This window comes from Myiozetetes cayanensis, unplaced genomic scaffold, assembly GCF_022539395.1.
Source record: "Myiozetetes cayanensis isolate MyiCay16 unplaced genomic scaffold, myiCay2020 scf14, whole genome shotgun sequence".
Taxonomy (NCBI): Eukaryota; Metazoa; Chordata; class Aves; order Passeriformes; family Tyrannidae; genus Myiozetetes; species Myiozetetes cayanensis.
Genome location: NW_026087048.1, coordinates 18,729,051 through 18,741,851, shown reverse-complemented (window position 1 = coordinate 18,741,851; position 12,801 = coordinate 18,729,051). Strand labels below are relative to the sequence as shown.

Sequence of the window (12,801 nt, the reverse complement as noted above, 5' to 3'; positions counted from 1 at the left end):
GCCCCAGGTTGCCTAAGGCATTATAACTATGGATCAGGGATAAGAGCATTCCAACACTTCCTGAGGAGACAACTCTTGTGTTTAGTTCTAGAAATGAAGCTCCTTCATGTGGCAGCTGGTAAGATGTGGGACTTTCTGGGGACAGGAAGGACATGAGAATGCCAATCAAATACCAGAATGCTCATTCCATCTAGTGAGATTGCTGCCTGATTTTCTGTATTGATGTTATTTTAGATATTCTCCCACTCCTTCTCCAGTCCCAGCTCCACATTCCAATGTGGAGGGAGGGCAGAGCCCCAGTGTGAGCAGGGGCTGAATGAGCCAGTGCAGCTGCACTGGGAGAAAGTTCTGCTGGTGCCAATGAAGGCCAAAGAGCAGCCCCAGTTCTGTGGCAGAACAGTTCTGCATTCCCAGTCAGGTGCCAGGAAAACTCTCACAGACACAGCCCAGACCTTTAGAAGCAGAGGAAAAGCTGGAGAGACAGTCCCTGATTATTTCAATCTAATATTTTGGCTTAAAATTGAGTTCAGCACGTTATTTTCCAGCTTATCTCACCACCCTTTTTCTTTTTTTTCCCTTCTAGTTTGTCCCATCCCTTCAGTTTCATTTTTGGAATTTAATATCTCCCGTTGATGATTTCTCTTCCTTATCTTCCCTTGATCCATTTCTGCTTCTCTTTCAGATTCTGTCCCCTTGAGTCTCCAACTAATGTCTCCCCATGTGTCAGATTAAAAGAAAAAAGAATTTACAAGATGCTGGGCTATGAAAGGAAGTAGAGAATGTTTATGTGGTTGCAGCAGACTGACCATTAAAGTGACTTTATTTCTACATCATTTCATATGCTGGGCTTGGCAGTTTCATTTCCAAAACTATTTATACTCACAAAAGTCCATAACAGCATTTCCATTATTTCCTTATATGATTTCTTTTTTTTGCCTATATTTTATCAAGTTATCTTCTTCTATTCAGGCCTGATTTCAGACAATAGGAATACAAAGTGGAAAAATCCTTTCTAAAAGAGACTGTGCCTTTTTTTTATCTATTAAAGCATCTTCCTGTGTCCCAACACATTTTTATCTCAGTTTTCTTTTCAGCTCCTCCTGTTGATTTGATCCAATGGACTGACATGCAGGGGAGACTCAGATGAAAGTTGCACCTGAGGAGTGTTTGTGCTCATGGCTGAGGAACCTTCCTAAAGCTGCCTTCCTCATTATCCACCAAAGTCCTCCTGCTGCTCCAGGCACTAATTCCAGAGGGTGGAATCCATGCTTTCCCATGGCAAAGGCCAACTGTAACTGTTGCCTCCCACTGAAAACTAAACCATCACCACTGGACACCACAACAGGTAGGATGGATAAAAATGATCCATTTTATTTTCTTGCTTTTCTAAATATAATGTGGTCCAAGCCTTTATGTACGTGATGTTCCATTTTTTTGCTTCCTTGCAAGGAAAACAAACCAACCAAGCCACAATCTGCAGTTTTGAAAAGGAAACTACAACCAGCATTAAATATTCTTGAAGAACATGTATTAAATTCTGTACATTTATTTTGCATTTAATTCTGGCACAGTTTGCATAAAGAGGTTGTGGATTACCGTTCACTGACACATTTGTAAGAACAAGTTAAATGAACAGGTTAGGAGGTGTCAGGAATAAAATCAGTGATTCCCAAGCTTTTCAGTCTGGGAAACCACTGCCATCCCTCAGGACTTGTGCCACCAGCCCCCCTCAGTGCCAGTGGCTGTTGCAAACATCCTAAAGACAAGGCCAGTGGACAAAAGAGGCCTCTTTTTAAAGAGCTGGGTGAAGATGGGTGCTCTCCCTAACCCCCAGTGGCAGCGTCACCTCCTGCAGATGTGCACAAATCAAACTCAGCCACGCTCAGCTCGGGGCCCTCCCTGCCCTGGCAGGGCAGGAGGAGGGGAGGGAGCTGCTGCTCTTGGTGTCACATGAGAAGCCACCAGGAGCAGGGGGATTTGACAGCCACAGTTATGTACCTTAGAGCTGGTGCCAATTGTAAGTGCAAGGTGGAATGGATTGCAGGAGAGATGAGGAGCTCCCTGAACTGATTTAAGATGAGTGAAGGTGCTGTAAAAAGGACACATGCAAGGCCCAGGGGAGTCAGAGCAAGGAATCTTGTTAATGTTTATGGGCTTTTGATCAAGTCCTTAAGACAGACTCGAGATTTAAGATGTTTTGCCTTTGAAACAAAGGCTCTGGTGCAGTTACACAATTTCTATTGTCCTTTAAACTGGTGTGTGTTACTCATCACACTGATCAGAACATGCTTTACATCACTGCACTCTTCCTGGTTTGATCACTGTGATAAACTCAGGAACCTTTGGCAGCCTGGGAAGTTTGTACACTTCCTTCAGATCCTTCAGCTGGCTTGTGAAAGTGCCTTTTTAAGTTTTAAAGGACAAAATTTATGTTTGTTTTCTCCAATTAGGGATTCCCGAGGGGTAAATCTGAAACTATAGCAATGATTGTGATAAACTCAGTGACCCTTTTCAGCCTCTGAAGCTTCATTTAGCTCATAAAAGTGCTTTTAAAGTTTTAAAGGACAGAATTTATGAGGGTTTTTTTTAAATTTTTATTTCACCAATTAGAGATTATTGGGGCCTAATGGTACTCTGAAAATACAACTTCTAGTACAGCTTCATCTTTGCTTCTCTCAGAGATTTCCATCCTCTCCCTCTGTGTGGAATGTGCCTGTTGCTGCCATCTCCCTATAACAGAGGGCTACCTGTTTGGTATCCTCAGGATTTGCAGGTTTTAATTAGAATGGATTTATGTTGATTAGAGTTGATGGGATTGAAATGCCATGTAGTTATTAATTTCCTAGTTTTAATTTTGCTACTTAGTCACACGTTACCAAAAATACCTTAGAAATGTGGGGTTTTTCCCTTGTAAAGTGGCAAACCAAAGAAACAAATACACTGCAGCATTCTCTCATTTTGGGGATCAACTCCTGCTAGATCCTGACTTACCATTCTGTGAGTGCCTGTGGATGGGTGAAAATGAAAAGAATTACTTGCAGCCAAGTTTTCTTAGCTTTTCTTTGAAAACAGAAGTCAAACTTGTAGGAATTTCTGTTATGATTTGATTCCTTTTTACAGTTCCAATGGCAATGAACATAATTCCTCAAAATTTCATTGTAATTTTTATCTCTGGAGCACATGTAGGACAGACCAAGATTCTGGGCAGGAATTTTGCTGCAACAATACATTTCCTACAGACTTGAGTCCTCTCCTTAATATTCTGTGTGTCTGGAGACAGCTGTCTGAAGACAACAAGTTCAGCTTGATGATAAATTTGCTCCAGCATATTTAGAAGCACCTGTAAATAAGGTCTAAATGAATATATCCTGTGCTTGTTTCAGAATGCCAAGCACATGAACTCCTGTCTGCTTCCCTCCTCATTTTAACTCTGTTCCTGGTTTGCTAACACTTCTGGGCAGCTTTCTCCAAGGGGGAATTTCCTGAGGGAAAGCAGCCTCTGGAAGGCTCTCCTAAGGGAGAACAGCCTCTCTGGGAAGGAGCAGAACTTGGGGAACTTCAGTTTATTGGGGAAGGCAGATGGAGTGAATCAACCTTCTTTTTTTTGGTCTCTACTTGCTCTTGGCAGTTCCAGCCTTTTTGGGTTCAGGTGAAAGAGGAATTCAAAGAGGTACAAACTCAAGAGATTGGTAATAATCAAATACTGAACTCAACCACGAGCACAACTGGTAATGTTCAACCTGTAAATGCCTGTGAGCTGGTGGGAAGTTGGGAATTGGTCAAAATCCTCCCATAGCCTGGATTTTACCTCAGGCAGGACAAGGAGGAATGTCCTGGGGACAAGCAGGGGCCTGGTGGGTAAATTATCCTTTAGCTCTCAAAAGCAGAAGGTTTTGATTCAGTTGCAGTGGGGGTTTTCTTGACAGGAAAAATGGTTGTTTTGCAGCTTTCCATAAAAGAGTTTTCACAAGACAGCCAAGGTGCTGTTGACCTGTGTGACACTGCTGTTAATTATGCATTGTGAATGCTGCTGTTCAGAGGGGTTTTCTCCTGGTGAGGGGTCTCTTCGCTCCTCAGTTCATATTGACAACTCTCATTAACATTAATAAGAATTTAGGTGTTGTGGAGGTTGGTCAACAATTCTGACATGGGATAAAGTGAAATCTGAGGGCAGGAGTTGCCTTTAAATGAGAGTAAATTCTTGCAATCATTATTGGGAGGGATCAGGGAGTTCAAACAAAACCTGTTCAGAACTGTCTCTACTTCAGGCTGTATTTCCTACCCTGCCTCCAACTGATATGTTTGTATTGGGTTTGGACACTTTGTTTGGGAGAAGAGAGTCGTGCATAAATGAGGCCAAGGCTATTATTCAGTGTTATTAATGAGGTTGTCTACTCTTAGTTTCTCAAAAACCAGAAAACTAATAAATTTTACATATTGGAAAAAAAAAATCACAGATAAATCAAACAAACATATAAATTCTTTAAAGTATTTAATATGTGTTAAGAGGACAGAATGATGAATTCAATATTGAAAACCAATATCAAGTTTACAATTATGGCCCATTTATCATCACTGATTGCACAGACAGTGTATTATTGCAGGGAACAGAATGATTCATAAACTAAAACCCTGATTGGTTTTCTAAAAAAAAAAACCACAAGTTAAAATTCATGTTATGTCTGAAAAGCTTTGTTTTTCTTTTTCAAGCATTATTTTCAATAGTAATTGCTCATTCAGACACAAATGATGCATATTTAATTTCTTGAGCTTTAGTATTAACAGAATAATAATTTCAGAGGGTCGATAACTGATGCTTTCACAAACAGTAACATGACTCAGTTTGCTGATGTTTTTGAGGCCCAATCACCCCTTGGAGCAAACAGAACACGTGGAAAGTGAGAAAGTGGAGAGGAGTAGTTTGGAATTGGACATGGAGAAAGAAAGGGAAGCAGTAAAATGCTCTTGAAAGGTGAATGGACTTTGCAAACACGTCCAAGGGGCTGTTCTGCACTCAGCAGTTCTGCCAGGGTAAAACTGTGCCTCCCCAAAAGCCACAGCTCCCAGTGACTCCAGTGCTGCCCAGCTCACTGGCTGCTCTGAAGGACATTCCTGCTCACCTTCCTGAAAGGCTGCACTTGCTTAAACTGCTGTCACCTCAGCCGAGCTCTGGGAGAGGGAAATGAATTCTTCTCTGGCTCACACTTTATCAGCAGAATTATTAAGCAGTTTTCTGTGCAGAGTCACTCTTGTAATACACTCTTGCTTGCCCTTTTTTTCTTTTTTTTTCTCCAATCCTTTCCTCATTTCCATGTTGGTGCTCAGGTTTCCTGGGGATAACCAGTTATCATTTCACCAAACTCAGGCTGTGCACTCAGAACTGAGAGCTATTTTGTCCTTCAGAATTTCAACAGCTCCTTCTGATTTATGAAAGAATCTGGCTAAAGCTTAAAGATTCAGCTGGAGTTTCCAGAGTTATAACTCTAGGCTACACTCATTGAGTCAACAAAAATAAGAGAGAAAGGAAAAAAAAAAAAAAAAGCCAAAGTGTCTTTTTATATCTTTATTTGTAAACTGCCCATTTTAAAAACAGAAGCACTGGACTAGAACCAGCTTGCTGCAATCTAGTGCTGTTTGTACTGAATGTCTTCTTAGAAGGGGGTTGCATTTAAATTGAGGCCAATAATAAATGAATATTCCAGCAGTCACATCCACAGCCAGATTCATTGGCATTTACTACCCTCTGCTGCCCTGCAAGTAGACAACCATGTTGGAGAGAATTCCAGAACTTTCCAAGTGAAATAAATGAGCTGGATGGGATTTTAGAAGGGAAGGAAGAACAAGGCTGAATGCTTTGTGTCAAACATCTGCAAACAGCCATGCAAGGTGTAATATCTTGGTTTTCATCGATGCCCAGGGCACTCAGAGTTTGCCAGGCCTCTTTGGAAAGTTTTAAAGAGAACTCTGAAAGAGAAAGGAAAGAAAAACTGAAAAAAATTATAGCAGCAGGCTGGCCTGATTAATTTTAAGCATTTTGTACATTTCAGAGAGCATCTTTGTATTTAAAAACTAAAATCAGGGATGCTAAGTAGTTCCTCAACTGGAAACTGGTGACAAAACTGAGTTATAAACAATGCCATCAGGACAGAGCAACTGGTGGGTTTAATATTCTTATACAAACAACAAAACCTAATTATCTTTATTTATTCAACAAATCGAATTAAAATTTGATCTATTAAATTGTATTAAATATTGAAAATAATTTAATAAATAAACACGATTGCTAATTTATTATTGATACTCATCACTGGGATGTTTGTAAAAAATAATTAAAAGCAGGCTGGGAAAGAGGGGGATGAGTTCAGTTGAGGCACCAGAACTGCTGCAGAACCTGCTCAGCTGTCGTGGGTAATGAAGAGGAATGGCTGGTGGAGCTGGGGAGGGAGCAGAGCTGGGCTTGGAGCAGGAGGTGGGAGAGCAGGAACCGCTCCAGCACACACTGATTCCCCACTGCCCCGTGGGGAGGCTGCAACCAGCCCGGCCAGGGCAGCTCGGGAACCCGCAGGGGAGGCACTGTGCGAGGGCAGCAGATTTTTGGGAGGTTGCAGGCAGTCCCCTATGGAAGCTTTGTACCAGCGCTGGCCCAAACTATCTCCATCCTGAAACGCTGCCACCACCTGCAGTCATGTCCTGGCAGGGCACCAAGAGACACACGGTGCAGGACAAAGGGTTTTGGCAGCCTCCCACGGCCATAAAAGATCGTACAATGTGGGGATTCATCGCGTGGCTACGGGGACAAAAAAAGTTCTGTGAACCATTCTGGTGTATTATCAAAAAGGGGCTTGGTCTCGTGTTTCTTACAGATATTCTTGAGGTGATAAAAAAAGCAGGAACCTAGCCAACGTTATTATTCTAATTAGAAAATAATCACTAATAGTACATAGCACAAGTAGAGCATTTCATCTGGAACAGCCCGAGCAAGCTCGAGGTTCCTGGCTAAGCGCTAAGTGAGTGCAGCTGTTCAGATCACCTGTCATGAGCCTTTTGGTCTAATGATCTAAATCATTACACGTTTGTAACTTCTGCTACGTCTTTCAGGAAGAAAACGACACCCACGGGGTGCAATTCCCTCCCTGGCTGATGCCGCTCTGAGCACCCAGAGCCACCCGAAGGCAGCAGTGGTGCGGTCGCTGTGACAGCGCAAGGGCAGAAGCTCTGGACGGTAGAGGATGCTAGAGAAGAGGTAAATTCTCCGCGGCGCCTTTCCCTCACATATCCGTACCTCGCCTGGTATCAGCTCTGAGCAGCTTCTCCCCATCCCGGCGCTGGTTTAAGCACCGAGAGCTGCGTGTGCTCCCCTGGGTGTGCAAACCGAGGCACCCCGAAACGGCTCCAGAAGTTTGCGTGATCTCCGGCTGGAACCTGAGAGGTCTCTGCTCTGGAGATCCCGGTTTTCCAGCCGCAGGAGGCAGGGAGCCGTGCCTTCCCCCCCATCTCCTACCTCTGCTGAGCCGCCAAGTATTCCTCCCTCAGCTATAGTTTGCGTCCTCATCCCCCCGTGCGCTGCTCGGGATGCCGGTCTGAGTCTTTGTCCTTCTAGTCTATTTAAGGCATTTTAATGGAATCGGGCGGAGAAAAAACCCAAACACATACGCAACGCCCGAGGCATCAGGACTAGACCCGATCCCCCCTCCCCCTTCCCTCAAACAACAAATGGTTAAATAAATAACGAGATGCCAAACCAACCATCACCAAACGAATAAGCCAAAAATCAGCGTCAGCGCCGCAGCAAACGGCAAAGTTTCTGCGCTCTGAAGCTGGAACCGCGCGGCAAAGCAGGAATCCAGGGGGAGGGAGCGGAGCCTGCGGGAGAAGGGATGCACTGGTGTGTTCCCAGCCCCGCATCCCGGAGCGCCAGCCCGAGCCTCGCCGCTGAGAGACGAGAACAGCCCCGAGCCGCCACCCCCGTCTCCTCCCTCCCTCCCTCCTCCTTCCCCCTCCCCCGGGTCCTGCGGGGAGGCGGGTTTAAGGTGGGTGCTGTGGCCGCGGTAACTTTCCTAACAGAGCCAAAGAGCCGCCCGGAGTCCCCCGCAGCAGCATCGCCCGCCCGTGCTGGGCAGCGGCCCCGGCTCGGCCGTGGCTGCCCGGGCCGCCTCCCGCCGCCTCCTCCCGCGGCCCCGGCCCCGCATCCCGAGGTAGGTGCGAGTCGGGACAGGTCCTGGGCGCTGCCGGGGACGCGGCACCGGAGCCCCCCACCCCTGTTTGTTCCCGGGGTTGATGCTGCGGGCAAGGAGCCCCCCCTGCACCCTCTAGCTGCCAGGGGAGAAGCCCCCTGCCCTCCTCCTCCTCCTGGAACTGCCCGGGCATCTAGGACGAGCCCGTGGGAGGAATCTCTTCCCAGCCACCCGCTCCTGCCCCTTCCCTCGATCTTTGGGTGCTCGCCGGTGATTTTGGGAGTGCTGAGCTGGGAGATGTGTGCGTGGGTGAGATCGTACGCCTCGATTAGGACTCTCCCCTATCAGCCGCTTCCTTCCCCCCGCGCGTGGTTTACTGGGCTGTTGTATCGGCACGAACTTTCTTGTGGTGGCAGCAGCCGGATTTGGTCCCCGCGTGTCCCCGTCCTCGGGCTGCTGCGCTGCGCGGGGGAGCGGGCTCGGGCTGGCGCCTGCTGCTCGCATTGGAGCGGCTTTCCTGGTCTGGGCTTAACTGGGCTCCTGCCGAGAGGGTGTTTGGGGTAGGGAGATGAGCAGGGAGAAGTTGTAGGATGCGGAGTGTAAGTGACACCTCCGTTTCTCGAGGTTGGGGAGTGGGTGGAATCTCACTCTGGCTGGTGCTACTCGCAGCTGCCAAACATTCCCTTCTTTTGCTTAGGCAGGACTCTGGCCACGCTGCCAGATGGCTCCTAACAAAGCGAAGTTACGGAGCGTCGGGATATCGGTTCCCAAAATCAGTGCTCAGCTGAGATCCGCAGGTGACAGCACACGGTTTGATGCCTGTGCTCGCGTGATGCCTGTTCTTCAGCTGCAAGCACAGGGTATCTGCTTGGCCCGGGAGGTGGGCAGAGGATCAATAGTTTGAGAAACCAAGGCAGCCATCGCTCAGAGTTGTTTAAATCTGCAGCCCCTGTGATCGCTAAACACCAGGGCTGGCCGCTGTCCTCCCCACCAGCTGGAAGAAAGTCCAGAGTTAACTAAAAGGAAGTCTACGTGTCCGTGTCTTTATTACCTGCTGATTTAGAACATGACAAAAATTAATTCGAATGTAGCTGCCCGTGTGCCTTCCCCGACCTGTTAGATAGGGGAGATCCCACCCCCCAACATGCTCAGTCCTCTATTTTGGTAACAGAAGTCTCCAGTCAGCTGACTGGACCTTATGTCTCTTAAATTCACATTATGGGACTGAGTGAGTGAAGGTTTTTCTGGGATATCCGATCTCAGTCCGAATCCTTTCCCATGCTTGGGCTTCTCTTAGAGCTCAGCCAGAGCTTTGCTGTCCCTCTCTGCTGGGACCTGCCTTCCATGTTCACTTTGTTAGTAAATCCCACAAGTTTTCCTTCTCAGAGTAGTGAATTGTTTCAGGGATACTGCCTTGGTGACAGTGCTGTTAAGTAAAGGTGAATAAAGCACCAGCCTCATCCTAGGACTGGATTTTCTGTGCTCCTTACAGACCGAGGAGCTGGTCTTGCAGAAGCTCGTGAACAAGTTGACGTTCACGGGACCTGCTCTGGAGTCTGTTGAAGTTGGTGTGGGACACCTGAAGGGGCTCTGCATTAGTTAATTAATGCTCATAAGCACCCGTGCTCAAGCACAATGATAATTTGCAAGATTAGTTTCAAGGCGAGTGCCCGGGTTCTGATTTGCCAGCAAAACCTCCGGAGGCTTCCTCGATGTTCAGACTGTTGAACTTAGTTTTCTTTCTGCTCCTTGCTGATACCTGAGTAAATTTGTTATGGAATTGTAAAAGGTTTATGGTGAAAGGGTTTCAACGCATCAAACGTTGAAAATGGTCATGTGGTCAATATCTTTTTCAAAATAAGATTTCGGTGTTGTCTTTCTCTCCAGTCAGCTGCTTTATAAAATTTTGTCATTTTAGTTAAAAAAACCAAAATGGGTTGAGGTTAAATATACAGTATTAGGCCGCATTTTGTTGCTCCCACTTTTTACTTATGAGAAAGAACTAATTTGATCTGTTGTTTTTTATAATTAACTCTAAATTAATACTCAGAAGTATCAAACAGAAGCCCGTGCTCTCTGGTAGCAAGTCCCATATTTCCTGTGAATGGGCCACTCAGCCATTTTCACTTTGAACTATCCATCCTGCTTTAAACACCAGGCAGCAGAATTAATATTTAAGCAAATGCATACAGCAAAACTATAAATCTCTGAAAACAGTTAATTATATTGGAACTGGGAATGTACCTTCGAGTACAGCCTTGTATAAACCATTTCCCTGTAGCCTGATCACAATTCCTGCAAACCTTTTATCCTCCTGTGTGAAATCATTTCTAATTCCGTGTTCCTGCAAAGCATGTGCTTGCTTATTGTTTTCCAAACCATGTGGTTTGAGCTACTATTTAAATATAATATTTATGATATTACTTTGGCTGCTCAGCTCAAAAAGAGAAGTGCTGCACACCACTGCATATTAAAAAGCTTCTACATAATTACCACTTTTTGCAGCACTGCTGTGCAAATCTCTGGGTCGGGAATTCAAATGGAGACTTTCTACAGTTCACAGTTATTTTATATAAAAGCTGTAAGTCTTTCTTCTTGAAGCGTGGGGGCTGCAGCCTTTGGGGAGTGTGAGTGTGGTGCCTGCACTGGGTTTTATATTTTTATTATTGCAACATGCGTGCTTGCCACTGGCCTCTGTGTGCTCCCAGGTGCATGGAGAGCGTGGTGGGTTCCCACAAACTGTCCATCTGTCGCACCACTTTGGGTTGGAATCACCTGTTTATACTTTTTTTGCCGTGTTGTCGTTTTATGCAAATATGTCCCTTCTGGTTGTGTCACTGGGAGGCCTGGGAGGCACTTCCACTGCCCTTCTCTCCCTTGCCTGTCCATGCAAGGAAAATGTGGCACTGCAAGAGCCAGAACCCAGTGCCAGTTCCAAGCCAAGGTCACTGGGAATTTCTCCAGGGATGGTGATGGACTTTGGGCCCCACTAAGCATTCTAAAGGTGATTTAGACCATGTAGAAAGATGGTTTGGACCATTTAGATGGTAGGGGTAGGATTCAGCTCTCCCATTCTCCTTGTGTTGTCCAGGGTGTCCTGCCTGCTCCCTGGTTGCTGCTCCAGCAGCTGTGACACATCCATTGGACCTGGTGCCCAGTGAGGTGTCCTGGTTTTCCTCATGTGTCTCAAACAGCCTTGGCATCCCTGTTCAGGCAACTGAGCCTTCCCTGCCTATCTCCCATATCACGAAAAATGGCTAATACATAAAACCTGGGATCAAGGCAGTAGTTACAATTCCCATTGTGAACCCCAGAAAGGGTTGTTCAGATGTTAATGGAAAAGCTGGATAAAATTCAGGCTCATTGTTGTGTTCTGCACAGACTGACCGAGCTGCCCCAGCGACTGGTGCTTCCCTTTGCACAAGCTGATTGAAACCTCAGTGGGGAACTTCTGTGTGTTAGGGAGAGGCAGATGAGAAAGCTTGTAGAAAATTAAGAGCTGCTCTCAAAGGAAACAAATCCCAGTAGAATCAGCTTTAGATTGCCAGGTGAGTTCAGCCATGTGACACTTGTGTGTGAGGTAAATCGGTGTGTTCGTGTGGAGAGGAGGAATTGTGGTGAAGAGTTTGCAGAGTGTGACTCTTACCTTGTAAATTAATATAGACCATGTACCAAATTTATGAAGAGACAATATTGCACAGCCTTGTGAAGATCAGACTCAGCACTTGTAAGGGAGAATCTAAGTCAAGATGTCCAAAGACAAGTGCAGAATTCTCCTGGATAAGTGTGTTTACAAACACTTGGATGTGACCAGTGGTGCTCAGCGAGAGAAACAAGATTTTCTCTTGTCTGGCTGCTGCTCTAAAGGGAAAGTACTGAAATCTGTAGGAAAGTTTCTTCCTCAGAGAGGCAGGTGAAGGTCAGCACTTGGGCTGCCTGCAGAGGTGCAGCAGGAAGGGAGAGCACACTCAGCTCTCAGCAGATTGCAAACAGGAGCACAACTGCAGGGCTCCCTTCTCCCTTTGCCAGGAGAACTGGGGGAATTTCTCCTAGTCCCAGCCTGAGTGCAGGGGCTGATGAATGAACAGGCACGAGGCTGGAATCAGATTCACTAAACATGTGCTCTGCACAGAACAGGAGTAAGAGTAGCTGAGCAAAAATAGTTCTCTGCTCCAACTCCACATACTTCATTTTCTAGTTTTCTCATGCAAAACATTTTATGAGCACTAACAGTCACTCTGAAAAAGACTGTGAAGGGTCAAAAAGGCAGCAGAGAGCTGCCAGAATGTGACAGCTTCAAGATTGGCCAAGTGTGAAATTTGTGAACAATCTTTTTTTTATATATATTTAACTGGTAGAGAGGAGTGGAAATGGGTCTGGGTTCCCCCAAGTTCAGATAATGCAGCTGAAGTTTTACTCTGCCTTTTATCTTGGATTCCTTGTTGACATCTAGACTTGTGTTAACCTCCTCTTTTAGCACAACTCTTATGGTTCATAATTTTTTGCAGGGTTTATGGTTGTTGTGAACACATGAAAATCTGATTTCTCTGGAACAAAGAAAGTAGGAAAAGGCTGTAGAGAAATGATCAGGTGGAGGATTGGAATTCACTGTGGGCTCCTTAAGGGG

At 45.7% G+C, this 12,801-nt stretch overlaps 1 protein-coding gene across 13 annotated transcripts in view; it reads left to right on the top strand.

Moving 5' to 3' along the window:
* The window catches only part of MEGF11 (multiple EGF like domains 11), a 252,033-nt gene that overhangs the window by 822 nt on the left and 238,410 nt on the right, over positions 1 to 12,801 (top strand). For 8 of the 13 annotated variants that reach the window (XM_050309804.1, XM_050309791.1, XM_050309794.1 and 5 more), the window contains exons 2-3: positions 1,083 to 1,345; positions 7,099 to 7,243. In XM_050309804.1, coding sequence (XP_050165761.1) covers positions 7,230 to 7,243 — 14 coding nt within the window. In that variant the 5' untranslated portion in view covers positions 1,083 to 1,345; positions 7,099 to 7,229. The other 5 variants (XM_050309795.1, XM_050309796.1, XM_050309792.1 and 2 more) reach the window with 4 other exon arrangements.